Source organism: Misgurnus anguillicaudatus, chromosome 5 (assembly GCF_027580225.2).
Source record: "Misgurnus anguillicaudatus chromosome 5, ASM2758022v2, whole genome shotgun sequence".
Classification (NCBI taxonomy): Eukaryota; Metazoa; Chordata; class Actinopteri; order Cypriniformes; family Cobitidae; genus Misgurnus; species Misgurnus anguillicaudatus.
Window position 1 is genome coordinate 38,626,527 of NC_073341.2, and position 20,902 is coordinate 38,647,428.

Genomic DNA, 20,902 nt, shown 5'->3' on the forward strand with positions numbered 1-20,902 from the left:
GATACAGAGCTCCATAGTTTTACGAAACAGCACAGTGGTGCATAGAGAGTTAAAATAATGAGAAAATATAGCTATCAAAGTGAACTGACAGGCAGTTTGGTCACACATGCATCGCTCGTGAGTATAAATAGAAACTTCTGAGGTTTGGCTTGAGCTCACATTCAAGATCCAGAAGGACACGGCCATGATGTTACAGAGCGAGCGATGGCCCTTCACCAGAGTCGAAAGAGTCACCAGTTTCCCTAAATTCCACCCGAGCAGAGCAGCTTTTCTTAGTCGACCCCCAACACCATGAGAATCCGTTTAGCCCTCGAGCGAGACACTTGATCTTTGACTCTTGGTTTTTTACTAAACCACATGACCCCCACGCTCGGGCCCCCTTAGGTCGCATTTTTAGATTTCCCTGGTGATGTCATGCTTCTGTTTGATCAAGTCAAGGTTATCGTGGACTTTTATGGTATGCAAATGTTTGGTTAGTAATGTGAATGAGAGCCTGAAGCGGATGTGATTCACGACAGAGCCGAGTGTTTTTAGCAGGTACTGTGAGAGAGTGTGAATGAAGTGACAGCGTGACAAAACCAGTTCTCACCCTTCTGTGTTCTTCTTATTTCAGTAGACATTAAAATACTTCGTCTTAAAGAAATCGTTCAACCAAATATATAAATTACACTCAGATGTTCATGATGTTCCTTTCTTCACAAACACACATTAATGATTTATATCAAAATGCCATGATGAATAATTAGGACTGGACAATAATTCAATATCAATTAGTGCATATTAGTGATGCACCGAAATAAAAATTCTTGTCCGAAGCCGAATAAAATGAAAAACTCAGCTGAAGGCCAAATATCGAACAACCAATTTTTTTTTAATTTTGCAAATTTTGCCAATTTTCTCACCATTGCACAAGTTACATTTTCAGAATGTCCTTTTTACTATATTTATTTCACATTATTTAACAATGAAATTTTTAACGTTCCAGCAGTCATAATTCGGCCTTTTAACACTTGGTCACTTCTATGATCAAATAGATATCTGGCTTGTTAAAACTTTTGCGTTTACATTTGACCACATAAATGAGTCTTGGCTAAATGGATATTAACCCGATCTTCTATTTTTGTGCAACATGCAAATAACGTATTCATTACTATGCTATAAGAAACTTGCAACGGTGCTTATATAGCATTGTATGTTGAGCAGTGGACGCGCGGCTGCGTGCACGGTCATGCTCAAGCAAAAGGAAACAGAGATATGGCGGCAAGATTGACAAGAGATAAGAGGAAAAAGCACTCAACCAAGCGGTCTCAAAAAAACTTTTATTAAACGAGAAATAAAACGTTTATTAACAACATGCGTGTTTGTCATTGTAGGACTTTACTTGTTTTAGGAAGTTTTTATTACATACTGCTGACGCTCTTTGTCGTTCTATAACATGAGATGAAGAGCTAAAGTCTCTCATACTCCATGCTTGTGCATTCAGCAGACAAATACCCAGGTTTACCGCCACCGTGTCTTTTTTCATACTCTGCATGGTGTTTAGGATGTCTTGATTTTAAATGATAAATAAAACTTGTTGTGCTTTATGTTTTCGTGTTTTTCTCTGACACTTTCTCTGACTACCAACATGTTTGATGCATTTGCGCGTCTTTCACTCTGCGCTGGTTAACTTACTGTTTGATCGCGTCATCCATAAGGATGTCACGATTTCAATTTTAAATCGAAATTGATCAAAATTAAGTCACAACCTCGAACTTCGAATGAAAAAATGGAATCGTCGATGCTGCCCCATGTAACGTCCGGTCGGCTTGCCAAACAAAAAAAAAAAGAGAAAGCATAGCAGATGCAGGAGACGCCACGTGAGCTGCTCTTTACATGGGAAACAAAAAAACAAGGTGCACAGCAGAGCGGCAACAGCAGGACCGGTCGTTTCTCTGAACTGAGATCTGTTTAAGTTTCACAACAACTTATTTCAGTTGCTTAAGAGTTATGAAAACAGCATTTAAACATGACTTATTGAGATATAAAGGTCAGATATTATATATCATAAAATGCTAATCTAAAAAAGGCATAGCAACCTGTTCTTTAAAAAAAAAGTAAAAATCAAGAATCGAATCGTGGCTTTACAATCAGGGAAAAAAGTAATCGAATGGAGAATTTGGAGAATCGTGACACCCCTAGTCATCCAAGACCTTATTGTTCTGTAAAACTTATACAGCCTTTTCACTTGTTCGTCCAAACACCAACATTTTTTTGCTATTTTTGGCCGAATAATTACGGATGCCAAACATTCAGTGCATCCCTACAATATATTGTGGTATTTTTTTATTTTTTTTATATGGTTTATACACACATTTCAGATATTTCGATATACATTACAGCATCCCACGGTTGTTCACATGTCACATCTAAAACGTGTGTTAAACACGAGTCAAGGTGCTGCTTCCTTCCAAAGCGCGCTCCCGTGGCGTCTTCGTAGGTAAGCAACCATGAGCCGTGCTCTCCGGGACGGTGAGGAAAATGTATTTCCTGATCAGATTTAAATCTATACCTCGTGTCAAATCATATCATTACAACCAATTAATCTGGTTGGGACTTATTATATAGTTTTATAGGAGAAGTTTGTAGGTACAGACATTCGTTATGGGCATTTTTTGCAGTTTATCCCAAGTTTTTTTTTTTAACATTCATACCGCTATAAGATTTATACCACATTGACCGCAATTTAGGAGTATATTTGCGATAAAAATCTTGACCATATCGTCCAGCCCCACAAAAAATGCAGATGATAAATAGTTAGCCAGGAGACAAGCGAGAAACAATGACATTCAACGTTATCGACGTGCTGCCATATTTTAATTTATATTAAAAAGTGTAATCTCACAAACGTATCCATTGAATTCACATCCATTGTTCGAGGGTAGAAAAATACTGTGATCATAGCCTCATAGCCTTGCACATTTTGAACTATCACATAAGAAACAGTTGATATAAATGCCAAATAAAAAAAATCTCTTAATTAGCAAAAAAGTTTTTACGCTCTCGTGAGGTGGTGTTTCACTTATGCGAAAAACAGTAAATGCAAATAATGGGAGATGGAAACGCATTTGCCGAATAATTTCTAAAGGTAGCGAACATTAAACCCATGTGACTGATCCTATAGCTGTATCAGCTGATTTTGTCTTTATCATATATGGGGCTCGACGCCATCGCAATGCCCTTTTTGCTTGTGCCCGCATCAAAAATCCTGCATTTCTTTTTCTGTGCACAGAATTCAGTTTGACAATTACAAGCTGCACTGCTAATAAATTAACAACTTGCCAAATCGTAACTAAATGCAATCCTGTCTCCATTTTCTAAGCGTGCCTTATTTTATTTACTCGTCCGCTTAAAAAAACTTGACATAAACGCACCTAATTCGCATTTGTTCGGTTTTTCTTTTTGGGAATTTTGAAAAGATTTGCTTCATGTTTCGATGGAAACCCAGGTTAAAGTCTCATAGCATCAAAGTTTGATTTTTACATTGATTTCAATCTTCGTCATGATCTTACTCATTCAATATTAAAGATATCAAGGTTATATTTTCATAGAATTATGTTGGTAAATCAGTAAATCATTAAAAAATGACTTTGCGTTTTCACTGGGTTATTTCCAAAACTAATCTTATTAAAGCCAGTACATGATTTGAGAAGAGCTGGAAGTTGCATTTGTCAGTTCATGGAAATGGCAGTAATGTATGCACGCCCACTGTTAAACAAGGTAGTCAAATTAAACAAACTAGTGATTAAGTACTAGTGTAAAATAAATATTTTAAGAAAGCCCACAGGGCCAGACATTGCCTGAAAAGGGCCTAAAGTGTGTGTGTGTGTGTGTTGGAAAAGCAGTGATTGTGTTAAAAACTTGAGCTGAAATGTTATCGGCTACTGCAGCTGTGGGGAGAGGAGGAGGAGGAGGAGAGGATAAGGGGTGGGGGGGATAGAGAGGAAAATAAGAAAAGAAGCAAAGACAGTGTGTCACTGTGCCGGCACTGTTTGGGAATGCCGTGCTGACGTTTGAAACCACAGACAACGTGGCAGAAGAAAGCCGAGAGCGAGAGGCTGAATGTAGCTCTTATCACTCAAGAGGAGTCAGAGAGAGCTTTAAACCACTCAGTCAAATCCTGCTCGCTTTAATCTGCTGCAGTTAACGGGGAGGGTTTGATAAATACAGAGATGAGACTGAAACCCACGAGCTGATTAGACTAAAAAGTGCCGGGGGTCTCCGTCTTTACACGTAGTAAAAGAAGGCAGAGAAGAAAAATGTGACCTCCTTTTCTGCAGCTTCAAAGAGATGAGGGACGTCTGTGCAGCGTTTCGTGGATTTTCCTATACGTGTCGCATTCTGCACATTTTTTGAGTCCAAATCCACGTGGGCCTTGCTGTCTGTGTTTAAATGGCAAAACCATATGCTATAATGGACAGCTGAAAGACTTTTAAAGAAATATATTTTTCCCTTTTTAACACACATTGCTGGTCAATTTCTTAATTGAGCTTTCATCAAATCTTTTCAGTTCATGTTAGGAAGCAACACTCAAAAATGCTGGGTTATTTTGAGTTTTAAAGCACATATCGTGTAAAATACACTCACCTAAAGGTGATTAGGAACACCTGTTCAAATTTTTATTAATGCAATTATCTAATCAACCAATCACATGGTAGTTGCTTTAATGCATTTAGGGGTGTGGTCCTGGAGACAATCTCCTGAACTCCAAACTGAATGTCAGAAAGGGAAAGAAAGGTGATTTAAGCAATTTTAAACGTGGTATGGTTGTTGGTGCCAGATGGGCCGATCTGAGTATTTCACAATCTGCTCAGTTACTGGGATTTTCACGCACAACCATTTCTAGGGTTTACAAAGAATGGTGTGAAAAGGGAAAAACATCCAGTATGTGGCAGTCCTGCGGGCAAAAATGCCTTGTTGATGTTAGAGGTCAGAGGAGAATGAGCCGACTGATTCAAGCTGATAGAAGAGCAACTTTGACTGAAATAAACACTCGTTACAACTGAGGTATGCAGCAAAGCATTTGTGAACCCACAACACGCACAACCTTGAGGTGAATGGGCTACAACAGCAGAAGACCCCACCAGGTATCACTCATCTACACTACAAATAGGAAAAAGAGGCTACAATTTGCACAAGCTCACCAAAATTGGACAATTGGGGATTGTTTAAATGCCACAGCCTACATGAGCATTGTTTCTGACCATGTCCATCCCTTGATGACCACCATGTACCCATCCTCTGATGGCTACTTCCAGCAAGATAATGCACCATGTCACAAAGCTCAAATTATTTCAAATTGGTTTCTTGAACATGACAATGAGTTCACTGTACTAAAATGGCCCCCACAGTCACCAGATCTCAACCCAATAGAGCATCTTTGGGATGTGGTGGAATGGGAGCTTTGTGTCTTGGATGTGCATCCCACAAATATCCATCAACTGCAAGATGCTATCCTATCAATATGGGCCAACATTTCAAGGAATGCGTTCAGCACCTTGTTGAATCAATGCCACGTAGAATTAAGGCAGTTCTGAAGGCGAAAGGGGGTCAAACACCGTATTGGTATGGTGTTCCTAATAATCCTTTAGGTGAGTGTAAATAAGCAATGGGTAGGAAGGGGTTAAAGGTTTATTTCACTTTCATTAAAAAATCCTGATAATTTATTAATTTATAATTTATTTGTTAACGTAGAAATCACCTGACCAATGACAAACAAAGCTTCACTTTCTGCTCAGTCACGTGGGTGCTTCGCTTGCGTATCTGAATGTTGGAACCCCAGAGGTTTTTTAGCAGTTATTTGCATTATTCACATTTTAGGCCCACATAATACTGAATAAATAGTATTGTATGTACATATACTTGTGCGTGTGAACATTATTCAATAAAATACAGTATTGAATCATATGAATATTAACTCTTATTAATTAATACGGAAATTTTTGCCACACTTGAATGAGTAAATACATTTTTTATATTTCATTTCAATTCAATTGTTGTCTAAGCTTTATTTGTACACACGATATTAATACTTATCTGAATTTCATCAGCTTGTTGCTTCACTGACTGAGCTTCTTCCAGAGAGCCGTGTAATAAGTTTTATTAACCAATAGATGGTGCTGTTTTTGACACCCTCGTTGAGGCTTCGAATCATGGTTCGAAACAGTAAGGGAAGTATCAGTGCGTAATTCGATGGTTCATTTCCCCATCACTAATGGTTATGACTATACTCTCATTCTGGCGTAATAATCAAGGACTTTGCTGATGTAACATGGCTGCAGCAGGCGCAATGATATTACGCACTGACCGAAAATAGTCCCCTGCTATTAAATGTAAACAATGGGGACTATTTTCGGCAGTGCGTAATATCACTACGCCTGCTGCAGCCATGTTACATCAGCAAAGTCCTTGATTATTATGCCAGAATGAGAGTATAGTTCCTAGACATATCTGCCTTGAAAATCACAACCTTTAATTTTCGGTCTTAGTACACGATGTAACTACAGAAGAGTCAAGTTTTAAATAGGAAAAATATCCAACCTCTTTGGTTATTTTTTTAGCACAATGCTAATGGTCTAATCTGATTCAATGGATTGTGCTAATCTATGCTAAAAGTACTAGCGCCAGACCCGGAGATCAGCTGAATGGATTCCAAAATGGTAAAAATCTAATGTTTAACTCCAGGGGAGCTGGAAAATGAGCAATGTTGGGACAAATATAAACATTTTCTGGGTCAATTTAACCCAAAGGGTGTTCATCCATTTTTGCCGAGGATACATCTCTTGCGAGATGTCGAGTTTAGGGTTAGATTTTGGGTAGGATAAGGATGAAAAACGCGCTCATCCGGCGAGATTTCATCAGATTTTGCCCATAGCTGTATCCCTTCTAGCCACATCCATTTTTGACTGGGTTGAAAATAACCCAGCATTTTAACCCCTTCCTGCCCAGCGCTTATTTTACACAATATAGGCTTAAAAAACTAATCAAAAATAAGAAAACGCTTTATTCATTGATGAGGCTTTCTTGGTTGTTTGGACCGGAGCTGGGCCAGAAAAAATGCCATGCGAGCAATAATCTCAAATGGTTCATATATAGCAGCGCTTCCCTAAAGTTGAATTCTCTCCATGTCTTGACTTTCATTATAAGAGCCATTTAAGACTCTGAAATGCCAAAGTCAAAGATCACTGAACCCACATTCCAGCTCTGTCTGCGATGAACAAAGCAGTGACATACCAAACTGTGCATCTATATATACAGAAGTATCGCAGCTGAAATAGAAGAATGAACGCTGTAACCAAAGCAAGATGGATTCGCTTTCCCAGACGTAAGTGAAGCTACTCGCAGTAAAAATCAATGACATCATAAATCTTTCACCCCTTGTGCACCGTGAAGGTCTTTCTTGAATATCTGCAAGCTGGTTGCTTCTCAGACAGTCGGTCAGTTTTTGAAAGGTCTGTAGTATGGAGCGGTATAATGTATATAGGCTTTATGAAACATATTTAGCTTTGAAAGATATTAACTAAATACTGGGTTATTTTTAACCCAGCGTTGGGTCAAAAAGGGATGAACCCAGACCGTTTTTTGGAATTTAACCTATGCTGGGTTGTTTTAACTTATCGCTGACTTGAAAATATCCCATCAGTTTTTTTTTAAATGTAAAATCCGAAATTTGCCTTAAAGGGGACATTTTTGTCATCTTTGGTGTCCCCAGAGTACATATGTGAAGTTCTAGCTCAAAATATCATATAGATAATTTATTATAGCATGTTAAAATTGCCTCTTGGTAATGTGCCATTTTTGGGTGTGTCCTAAAATGCAAATAAGCTGATCTCTGCACTAAATGGCAGTGCTGTGGTTGGATAGTGCAGATTAAGGGGTGGTATTATCACCTTCTGACATCACAAGGGGTGCCACATTTCAATAACCTATTTTTGCACACGCTTGCAGATAATGGTTTACCCAAAAACTAAGTTACTGTTTTTTTTATATTATCTAGGTTGGTAGAAGCACTGGGGACCAAATTATAGCACTTAAACATGGAAAAGTCAGATTATTATGATATGTCCCCTTTAAAGGTGTCAGGTTCATAATTTACTCACTCTTAATTTGTTACAAACCTGCATACATTTCTTTCTTTTGCTGAACACAAATGAATATATTTAAAAAATAAAAGATTCAAACCAAACAGGTCTGGGGCACCATTCACTTGCATAGTATAATTTAGTATAATTGTTTTTACTATGGAAGTCAATGGTGCCCCAGATCTGCTTGGTTACAAACATTATTCAAAATAAATTTCTTTGTAACTTTGAAACCACTTATGTGTAGGTAAATGATGACAAATTTAATTTTTTTTTGTTGAACTATTCCTTTAATTTACCTATAATAATTTCTGTAATGTATACCTAGTAAACGTTTTTGTAAATGTCTTAGTTTGGAAGTGTCTGAATGCCTTTTTATGTGCGTATTACTTTCCTTCTTCACAGTCCTTAATGTTTTCTTGTTTTGGTTGCTCAAACCTCTTTTTTTTTATGCTCAGGTCACGTGAAAGTCAGATGAGACGTGTTTTTAAAGGACCGGATATTATTAATCATGTTTTTTTATTCTCGCAAGTCAGCTGACGCACAGCCCCCTCTAGCTGAGAGTGTTGTTAGACATCTGGTGAAGTGAAGGGGGCGTAGCGAATGCGGTCCTCTGGGATGGAGTTCAACATGTCAGCAAGCAAACAGCTGAGACTCTCAAGGCCTCAACCGGTCCTGTAGCACTCACACCAGCTCCATTACAAACAACAGCCGGCTTTAATCCACTCATATAATCACAGCTTACTGTACAGACACATAAACTCTGTGATGCTTTCCGGTAGTCCGTCCATTTTATTTGATAAGACAACTGTGGAAAAATTCAGGATGTGTTAGGAATAAAATACCATTATTTACTAAGTCATAGTTTGGAAGATTTATGCAATTAAATATCTAAAAACTCATACATACCCCAGTAATGCTTGAATAGGGATAAATATTTCATTTGAATTTTTTAATTTTTCTTTTAATTAGGGCTGTCAATCGATTAAAATATTTAATCTTAATTGCATGATTGTCATGAGTTTACTCGTGATTAATCGCGCATTTTTATCTGTTCTATATTTACTGTAATTTAACACTTTTCAAGATTTTAATAATCTTATCAATATGGGCATGGACAAATATGGATGCTTTATGCAAATGTATGTTGATTATTAGTGAAAGTCAGCAAAAATAATTTCTACAAAAATCCAATTAAAGATTTTTTTTAAGGTTCAAAAACAAAATCACAGTATACATACACTGTAAAAAAAATTCCGTAGAAATTGCTGCTGGGTTGCCGGTAACTTACCGTAGATTTAAATGTATGTTTTTTACAGGCAACATTTTGTTCAAAGTTAAATGAACATTAAACATTTACAAGTCTTTGTCTTTACAGAGTAAAACTAAAAAAAAAACAGCATCAAGGAAAACATTCTGGGAAACAAAATCTGAAGCAAAAAAAAACAGAAAATGGTTGATGATGATTTCTGGTTCCCAGAATGCTTTGCATGAGGCTGTTATTGTATAGTTTTATTCTGTAAAGATAAAGAATTGTTAATATTTTAAATTTATTTAACTTTGAACAAACCCTTGACAGTAAATAACATTAATTTAAATCCACAGTAAATTACTGGCAACCCAGCTGCAATAACATTGTTATTTCTACGGATTTTTTTTACAGTGTACCTTAAAATCACTGTAAAACTAATAGATTTAGCACACACAAAGTCAATAACCATGTCAATATATGTTAAACATTTTTCTTTTATTGTTTGATTGAGACAGACAGACAGACAGCTTAAGATCTACTGTAATGCAAGAATAATCTTACACATCAGATATTTATCCTCAACAGTTAACCAAACATTCACTTAAGACATAACAGATTATATCTGCGTGAATTCTTGTCAAAACAGATATTTTTAAAACCGTAATTCTGTCTATGTGTGTTAATATCGGGGTTTAGATGTGTCAGTCAGCGCGAGGAAGATCGTTTTTGAGTCTTGGCACTCTTAATAACTCTTTTAACATCAATCAGGTCCCAAACTTTCTCTTTTTATAACTCTTTTAACATTAAGCAAGTCCTGCACTTTCCTGCACAAATTCCTGCATGTTATACAATGCAAAAAAAATATTTATATTATATAAATACTTAGTATTTTTGTCTAGTTTTCAGTGAAAATATCTAAAAATTCTTAAATTAAGATGCTTTTTCTTGATGAGCAAAACGACTCAAGAAAATAAGTCTAGTTTTTATACCAAAAATATCAAGTTTGAGTGATTTTGTGCATAAAACAAGCAAACAAATCTGCCAATGGGGTTAGCAAATTTTTATTGAATTTTTCTTAAATTTAGTGTTTAAAAATTTAGTAAGAAAAATGTTCAAGATTTTTTGCTTACCCCAGATTGTTTTGCTTGTTTTATGCACAAAATCACTTAAATTTGATATTTTTGGTCTAAAAACTAGACTTATTTTCTTGGGTCATTTTGCTGATGAAGAAAAAAGCATCTTAATTTAAGAATTTTTAGATATTTTTACTGAAAACAAGACAAAAATACGAAAAAATTCGTTTTCTTGAAAATCATTTTTTGCAGTGTAAAACCGAAACCAAAATCTCAGACACGCAACGCAAGTAAATGGACGCATCATTTGTATTAGTTAAGCATTTAGGACGATACACCTCTCAGAAAACCTACAAAGATCATTTTAAACGTTTATCCAACAACATGCTAGGCCTAGGGTCAGAAATTGCACGTTGCATTAATGGCACGTTGATAAAATTAGTGTCGTTAAAAGGAATTTACGTTAACGCGTTATTAATGTGTTCATCGAATGCACACTTCAAAATTTTGCCAAAAGTAGTAGTAGGTCATCCAGGTACTTTTTAGCTAAAGTTTTTTGAATAGTATAGACGGTTTCAGCAGTAACAACATAAACAAGCGGCTTTCGTGGGCAACACGTAACTTCCGGTAAACTCCAGAAAGAATAAATAACAACAAAATACTTTAAATGAAGTTCATTTATATAATAAGCACAATAAACAACACGTAGATCCACGTGCATCCGATGAAACGTCTATAAATTGAAATGCATACTCACCTCACCTACTATATAGTATAAAAGTAGGCGATTTCATGACCTGATTTGCACGTTCTTGGTTTTAGTTCACATTATTTAGTTGTGCATGTTATCCCAAATAAAAATGTTTGAATCCACCTCTCCAAAGACCTTGTTTTTCATCTGATATCACAGATCTGTTATTGTTTAACCCAGCCCCACCAAACACATGGCTTTTTTCCTGATAAGTAACACCCATTTTTCATGATTCAGTCTTGGAGGATCAAGTCATTTTTCTTTATTGAATATCATGTTTTACTCAGCAGCACTACTTCAGATTACTGAATATACAATAGGTTGCGAGCAACATCTTTCATTGAGATGCATGTATGCTGTGCAGATTTTTTTACATTTAGGCATTTAGCCGATGATTTTATCCAAAGTGACTTGCAAAATTGATGCTTTGCATTGTATATTGTGCTTTGATTGTTTTTGACAGTTTAGCATACAATGTCAAATAATGGTCCCTAGCTGTTATTGGGTTGGTACCCTGTACAGCTCAGTGGTTAAGTATTGCATTAGCAACGGAAAAGGTCATGTGTTCAAACCAAGGAAACACACAAAATATATACCGTGTAAGTTGCTTTGGATAAATGCATCTGCCAGATGTCTAAATGTAAAAAGCACCTAAAGAGTGTATTTTAGTAACTCAGAGTTACATAAAGGTATTAAATGTATACATACCTATACCTAAATGGTACATGGGATCATTTTTAACCATATTTTACTGAAAGTGTTGCAAATGTAGTTGATATCATGTTTCAAACACAGCCCAGGTTTATCAGCCACACAGAAATGTAATAAAAAAAGATTAAATTCAACGCCAGAAGTCATATCGTACCTTGTTATATTAAACTAAACAGTTAAATGAAATTGTCTCTATAACGTAACGCTTGAAATTCATTCGTGTGTGTTGTTAATTACTTTAAGGTAATATGTGTATTTGTCAAGGGGCCAATAAAAGTGTGATGAATACAGCGGGTGAAGGTCAATCTCATTAACTCTTAGTTCACCAATTCTGACAAAAGACTAGTTGACTCTTCTACACCTCTGTTATATTCATTGAAAGGGGCTTTTGTTGGGTTTTTACGGCTTTGAGGAGTTTTTTCAACTATGGAGATCTGTTTAATAGTTGAATGCTGTAATTGGTTTTCTTGCTCAACTTATTGCAGGTTAGTGTACAATACAGAAAGACCTTGTATATAAAGCATGCATTTGTATAAATGTATAAATATAAATGCTGTTCGCTTGTGATTTTTCGCGAGAGCACATGCATGCGTGACTCGGTGGCCTCTGGCATTGGAGCGGCTGTCAGCGGGCATGCGCACAGGAGAGAAGTCACAATAATAGGCTGGGTGACAGTAGGCAGATGGTCTTCTCTCCAGGGAAATCAGGGGGGTAAATCTCTCCATTTAAAGCATACAACCTACGCCAGGGCATGAGAGAGCCAGAAATACCGTGAACCCCGCAGGGGTGAGGAAAATTAAAGAGAGAGAGGATACACTGACCCGGTGTCATGTAATCTCACATGCATGTAATAACATGATGAAGTCTTGTCTTAAGGGAAGCTACATGTAAATTGTGTGACTTAAGACATCAGATCATATCACCCTGAGAGAGGATTTATGCTATAGGGCTTTTGGGCACATCACACCAGTTTGATATTTGCTATTCATACAGTCGATAAAAACAATAGGTTTACTTATCAATACGAAAGATGTTTGTGGGACTAACCAGATAAATTTGATGAGATGTTTCCTAGTTTTCATGCTAGTAAGTGTGAATGTGAAATGCATCTGAAATGCACTGATGGATGATTCTCGTGAAATAAGACATATGAGGTGTCATGAAACATTTTGATAAAAAAAGTAAATACAAAGTAGGAGTATCAAAATAAGAAACATACAGTTACAAACATCTCTTCATGTACTATTTCGCACATGATTTCAAATGACATCATACAAACCAATTTTGTTGTTTTTTCCACATTTATGGAGAACATTTTCATTACCGCAACGTGCCCATGACTGGATTTGGGTTCTTTGACATGGAAATATTTATAATTTAAAAAATCTAAAAAAATAAAAAGTTTCAGTGCATGTTATACTATAAACATTAGTACATTTAATGTAGAGACAATAATAAGGAATATAAATGACCAATTTTCTCATCCTCCGCAACAATTTTCAATTATTGTTTAAGCCCTCAACTAACATTTAAAAAAAAAATAGTTGGAAGGGACATAATTGACTGTGACACTGAAGATGGCTACCAGGTAAACAGTTCTTATTTTTTCTCTCCAGATAAAAGTTGAAATTTTGTTTGTCATATAGTACCTAGACAACTTTTTAGTTCTCATTACCGAAACATGAGTTTGTAAATGCATATATTTAATGTAATATTATGTTGTGGTAAATTATAATTTTTGATAATGATAATCTAAAAAATTTCAATAATTCTGTAGGAAATATTTTTTAAATCCTCTAAAAATAATGGTTATAGTAAGTTCAATCTTATATGTGCAAAAGGAAAAAATTGGCTTCAAGGGCTTTTTGTGAGAATCACCCGGATGTCTTTACATGTACAGTTTGCTAGGTTGGTGTACTCTGCAAGTGTTGTGTTCAAAAAGCTACTTATAAAAATTGTAATCGTCTTAACGTTTCACTCATGCATTTTTAGCGAAGGTGAGCGAATTCTGTCAGAAGTTGAGCATCTCTCTGAAGGCGTATTATAGGATTGGCAATGACGCAGAGGAAACATGCATGCGTGGGTTATTTAAATCATATATTATGATGTTATTTCTACTAAAGATTCTAGCAATTTCAAATAACATTTATTTACTCATCAAAGCCCAATTTTGGGGCGTTTGACACTTGGCAAGTGTTTATTCTGGAGCCTGGTCACGACACACTTTTATATTTGCTGTCAGAATTCATTACTGTGATCTCTGCCTCTACTTTGTCTTAAACATGACATTAATCCAGATTGAAATCCATCTGGTTGGATAATTTATCTGCTGCGGTTTATATCAGTGACAGCAAAAGCATTTTGTGATAATTTTGGACGAGCTTTCTGATGTTTGTGTTGCCTATTTTTAAATACACCTAATTATAAAGCACCACAACTATGAGAAGAGTATGTGATGAGTCACAGGCCCTAGATCAGTTGTCGTATTTTTAATTGTTTGGATTTTAAGTCTGTACAATTAAATCATTAAAAGTTAACAATGAAAAAATCTAAAGATGACATTTTCACATCAGTGTATTATTTTAGCATACAGTTGTGGTGCAATTTAGTGTTTTCTGTATAGTTCACTCGCATTGTGTTAGCATTGCAAAGGTCACGAGTTTAATCCCAGGGAACACATACAGTACAGTATACTGATGAAATCTATATGCATGAATGCACTGTAAGTTGCTTTGGGGCCAAATGCATAAATGTAATAATGCTTGTGCATATTTACCATTTGTATTAATCATGATAATTTTATAATTTTATTGGACATCCCATATTGTAAATGTTAGTACAATCTCATTTGTTAAACTATAGTTTTCCATGTTAACCTGCTTATTTTCTAGGATTTTCCACATGAAAAGTGTCTTTGCAATGATGCACATTGTGAAATCTTAGAAGGATAACTGTATTTAATGGTACATTGGAATATGCAACATATTTTGCTTTTTGCGGACATACCATAGTAATGCATGTTTTTAGACATGTTGCACCGTAGTATTTTTTGCAGTGAATTTGGTAAATCATAAACCTGTAGTTCAACATAGCTAAACAGGCCAAGGTCATGGGTTTGAATAACTGCAATGCTGAAGAATAAATACAAGTGGATTTTGCATTTGCCCAAATGAATATTCGTAAAATAATTCAATAAAACAAGCATTTGTGCTTCAAATGGTAATATTAGCTGTATCACAACATACACGCAGTCCAAACTAAACCCTTTAAACTGTTGTCAAGGCAACAGAGCTGAGACCAGTGGAGCTGATGGGGAGAGGAGGGGGTGTGGGGGGAGGACCAGGCTCGTATCGTATGCGATCCTGCTGCTGTCTGTGGCATCAGGCCGGTCAGAAGAGGGGCGGGGGGGCGCACGGGTGGATTTTATCTCCCCATTAGATCCGCATTTTCGGTGTCATCATGGCACAACCGTGTAAAACCTCCAAAATGTGGGCTTAGTGGTTTAGTTTGCGCGTCGCGAACTTGATTTTTTGCGCATTAACGCGCGCTGCCTTGGAGATGCGCTTTTGCGCGTGGAGATCCCGGATACTCCTCGTGTCTTCGACGGATTACCGGTGAAAGATCAACTGGGATCGCGTTTAAATTTGTTCGGCTTGATATTTATTTCGTCCTTGGAGCGATTGGGGACGATTGTGTCTCCCGTTTTGTATTTTCATGACCGGTTTTGTATTTTGCTGCGCGATGTATATGGATAAAACCAGTGTGCTCCGGGGTAAGAAGCTGTTTTAAACCTTTAAAATTCCCTTTTTGTTTCGACATATCAAGGTGATTTAAAACCAATGCGTGCACTGTGTGATTCTGTCATGTGTATTTTGCTCATTGAATGCACCAGTGGATCACACATCAATATTACACATGCATGTTCAATAGTTCAGTATGTCAGTATGTAAATGAGAGACATACACCAGCTGGCATCCTTTTGCCAATAACCTGCAGTGACGTGAAATTATTGCAAGCATGCTTTGTCATAAAATGTGTAAAGGGTTAAATTTTGAGGAGGTGTTTTACATGCAGTAGTCTTAAAATGAATGCCATCCGCCTGTAACATACATCTTGTCATGCACATGATAAATCACGTCTGCATGCACATTTTTAATTGGTTGGTGTGTCTGTGCAGTGGTGCTGGGGCTTCACATACATTTTGCAAGCTGGTGCATCGCTGCCTGCTGCACAGGGATGCAGGGAGACATGCAATGCAGCTGCCATGTAGATTCATGTGTGTGTGTGGTTGAGTCTACAGAGGACTACTATTGCAATCATCAAGCTTTGTATTTGAAGTATGCATGCTTTTTGACGGTTACTTACTCTTGTAATGGTATACAAACACCATTAGGTAATGTGAGATGTGGTAGGCGTGGATACTGTGTCTGATGAGCTGACAATCTGCTATTTTAAAAATCAAGAGGCACTGTATGATGCATCAAAACAATGCCTGCTATCTGTCATCTATCGACAGTGGGTGTGTTTGAATGACTACACTACACTATCAATTTCAGCGATGAGTGCTGCATTTTGGGAATGAACGCACTACATTAGGTGCATCAAAAAAGAGCATCGCAAGTTGATTTCCTGTCAAACAATGTTATTCCCTGCACTTCATATATATAGGCCCTCATCAATGCAATATATTTGGGTTTATTTGCTTGACAGATGTGTAATGTGGTGTCCTGCTGGTTTAGGTCTGGCATGACCTATTAATGCAGAATTGGGGGGGACATATGCTGTCCTGGTGCATTCTCTGGTACAGTAACCTTTTAAAAGGCCATAATATATGTACCATTCAGACATTTGATACCAGTATGTACGTTTGAGGTCCTGATATGCACTCTTAAAAGGGTGCCACTGAAGTGACAGGTGACATTGACATTATTAAGCGCCCTCACTTTAGTATTTCAGCATCGCTTTATATGCTTTTATGTTGCAGCATCTAGCTAAAAATTGGTGTGATGTCTTTTTAAAAACCGGGCCTTGCACATCACATGTAATGCAGTGTCATCTCTGCCATCATCTTCACTGTCTGGATGAAAGCGTATCTTCTTTGAGGCGTCGCTCATGTGGTGACAATGTGTTGAATGTCTTTTCCCGATGCAGATATAAATAGCCTGTTTTCAACACATCCATCAGCTCACATGTGAATAGATATTATCAAAGAGGAAAAGTTTGTTTTCATTGGAGTGTTTTTCCATGGCCACAGCAGCCACGTGTTCGCTTTTACCCTTTATGTTTCCTGTGTGTTGTAATGAGATAAAAGGTTGGGCCTGTGATGTTTTTCTGAGCGACTGCTTCTCGTTCTATATCTGTCTGTTTATGAAATATTCATGAAAAGTCAACACGGATAGTTGAATCAGCAAAGCTTTCCAAACAACATATTGATCACGAGTCGTCTGACAGGGCACTGGGATACAGACTGTAGATGTTTTTGTAACTTAAGGATGACGGCGTCCAAAAGACTCTTTAACCGCAAAGAAAACATATATGTCATCTTTACTTTGTATATGTATCTTATCTTGTTAACATACAGTATATCTCATCTTTGCGATATTTTATATATATTTTATGCTGGTGTGCGGTACATATCTTGGTATTTCATACAAAGTGGAAACATGTTTACTCATTTACCATTATTAAAACAGAATAGAGACAGTATAGATAAAGATGGTATTGTTTCATTGTACATCCCTCTGGAAAAAATACCAATAATGCTTCTTAACAAAAACATTAAAATGTTGATCATTTGATACTAAAAATCAATCAGAAAATATTACATCGTTATGCATATTAGAGTCATTTTATGTGTCATTTCCACCCTTGACTAGAGGTCTTCTCGTGTCCAATGAAATAACCCGAATCACTTATAACGACATATATAAGAAAGACCGACCTGAAACAAACCCGAGAAAATTAGACCCAAGGCCGACCCAAACCGGTGGCAATTATTTTTTTACCCGGCTGGACTCGAATGTAAATGGCATCGATGTGTGCAGTCTGTAGCCCGAACGCACCAGTCAGACAGACTTTTTCCTGCATCTATTAATGTAAACCTGCTTTGAAACAATTAAACAATTGTGAAAAGCGCTATATAGATAACAAAATTGATTGAGAGGTCTGTCTTAACAAAAAATTAACCTACCGCCAGCCATGTCGCAAGCGTTCTTGGGAAAGGGGGTTGGAAAAGGACTCGATGCACACACGCAGGATAGTTTGGGTTTTCTCAGGTCCGTTCGGCAAAAACACAAACATTTTAAATTACCCGATGCCACTAATATAATATCCAACCCGTGTCCGGGGCACACGTGAAACTTTTAATGTGGGTTCACACCCGCGTGTGAAATTCTAGTCATCGACACATTAATGCGGAAATTCGCGTCATGGGAGGGGCTTCTGTGACTCTGCTCACTTCCTGTATTCACGTCACTACTAGAGCAAGCTCCTGATTGGTTAATGCAGCACGTTTTTCCGCCAAAGTTCAAATTTTTCAACCCACGCGTTTCCCGCGGCAACTACAGCGCCGCGCTAAATGCCTTATTCGCGCCGCGAGACCTCCAGACGTGCGTCAACGTGTCTTCACATTGACTTAACATTGAAATCACTCGCGCTTGACGCCTCTACCTCGGCTGCTGTGAATGCAGCATAATGCTACGTACACACCAAACGCGGGGCATCGTGTTACTCGCTCTAGATCAGTGGTTCCCAACCTTTTTAGCCCTAAGTACCCCCACAGCCCTATCAGTAAGGCTCAAGTACCCCTTCATCGAAGTTGTGTTTTAAAGACAAATAATTAGTAATATTAATTAATTAATTAATTAATTTAAACATTAAAGTAAAAAGCACTGACTGATGAAGCATGTTTATTTCAACAAACCACTATCATTGCGATCAGTGTTTGCATTTTATCAGCTCATTTGCATTTTAAATGACACAACCAAAAACAGCACATTTTGCTCAGGCCTACAAAATGGCAATTTTGACATGCTATAATTAATTATCTGTAGGGTGTTTTGAGATAAAACTTCACATACGGACTCTGGGAACGCCAAATACTTATTTTACAAATTAAAAAAAATTCATCATATGACCCCTTTAAGGGCCAGATTTACTAACAGCTTGCGCAAACCATAATTTTGGCGTTAAATAACGACTGAACTTATAAGACACGCAGTAGATATTTAGCTCTGAAAAGGTGTTATTTTTGCGACCTTATTGCATATGCATTTGTAGAAGTTTTCCTTTTAGAAGCAACATTAATGCGAGGAGAGTATTAAAAAAATATATATAGTTTGCCAAGCCATGCTATGTTTAATTTGCTGGAGAAAAGAGGAGGAGAAGTCATGAGGAGAAGTCAAATCAGGCATTTCAAAACTTCTTTTACCCTTCATCTTTGTCCTCCGATTCTTAATGTACTTTTACTTAGCTGGAATTTCACACTCCGCAGTCCGCATTTTCATTGCGATGTCCTGCCGAGGTCTCCTATTTGCGACCCTGTACTAATTTGCGCTGCTCTTAGTAGATTGCAAATGGTCATTAGAGAAATGTGCTTATGTCATTATTGTGGCTGTGTATTTTATTTGCGCTTTGTAGTGAATCACACGCAAATTTTCCACTCCGGCGCTTATTTGGAATTGAGCTCTCACGTCCTTTTTAATAAATGCCCTAAATTTACTAAAATCTCAATTTAAGTTACTGATAATAAATGTGAGGAAATAAGTTAAATTATTCTGTTCAAATATAAAGAGAAACAAAATGTGTTAAGACATTCTCTATAAATACAAAAGAAATCATACGGGACAAAATGTGTTAGCCAAAAACAATGCAAAAGTTTTTTTTTTGCATCATTTGAAAATGCAATGGCAGCGGGAATGAATATTATAACATTATTTGAACATTATTTATAGTTAATAAACTTTGTGTCTTTAGAAACTATTCAGGTTCATTGAAAATAGATCGTTCTTGAGTTGGACATCGCTATTGCGTTTTGGATCATGCAGCGCATTTACTCACGACGGCTAATTATATTAATGATAAGATTAAAATTACAAAGTTGTCCTTTTTACAATGCTTTCCTCACAAAAATCAATCTTAGGTAGGCTAAATGACTGGACAAACGAAAGACATTTTTATTAAAAGTAAATGAGATCAAAGCAAAATCTAAATCTTTTCGCGTACCCCCTGGAAACTCTTCACGTACCCCCTGGGGTACGCGTACCCCCGGTTGGGAATCACTGCTCTAGATTACTCGCGGGATTTAACTTTGTGTCATGCAAATTTTTTGAAAATGTTCAACTTGAGCGAGAACGCGTTTGACGCGAATTTTCGTCATTCGCATACCACATGTTTGCGTCATTCGCATCACCCCACGTGAGGACGCATCTGATCGTGTCTTTGCATTGACTTTGTATGTAATCTACTCGTGAAAATCGTTGAACTCGCATCTGGTGTGAACCCACAGTAAGACCCAAACTTGGACTTCTGGTTGCTAAGGACTTTATTTGGACAACTTTAAAGGCGATTTCTCAATGTTTTGATCGTTTTGCACCCTCAGATTCCAGATTTTCAAATAGTTGTATCCTAACAAACCATACATCAATAGAAAGCTTATTTATTCAGTCCAGTATCACAAATCAATGAGTCTAACCTTCAGGGTGCTTTGTGTGATCAGCAATATTTTCACTGTTATTTGTATCTCATGATGTTTGGACTCTTTAGTGTAGATTTGATTTAATAGACACACCAAGCAGTCGGTATGTAGCTGAGAAGAAAGCCACATGATTCCTGGTTTAAATTCTGATCGTATCCCTCGTGTGGAAAGCCAAAGCTGCCAGTGAATATGTGCCGAACAGCTGTAAAGTCCATCATTGTTCAGATAAAAGCATTTTTGTGCATTTTGTGCTTTCTGAATTGCAAAGATGTACAGGAGATGATATTTTGACAGATCAGA

At 37.0% G+C, this 20,902-nt stretch overlaps 1 protein-coding gene across 4 annotated transcripts in view; it reads left to right on the forward strand.

The window, feature by feature from the left end:
* The window catches only part of fgd1 (FYVE, RhoGEF and PH domain containing 1), a 58,070-nt gene that overhangs the window by 12,175 nt on the left and 24,993 nt on the right, over window positions 1-20,902 (forward strand). Inside the window, exon 1 of one of the 4 annotated variants that reach the window (XM_073868149.1) lies at window positions 15,251-15,679. The exons of 2 other annotated variants lie outside the window; for them this stretch is intronic. In XM_073868149.1, coding sequence (XP_073724250.1) covers window positions 15,622-15,679 — 58 coding nt within the window. In that variant the 5' untranslated portion in view covers window positions 15,251-15,621. Of the gene's footprint in view, window positions 1-15,250; window positions 15,680-20,902 lie in introns of those variants that run through there. One more of the 4 variants, XM_073868150.1, reaches the window with a different exon arrangement.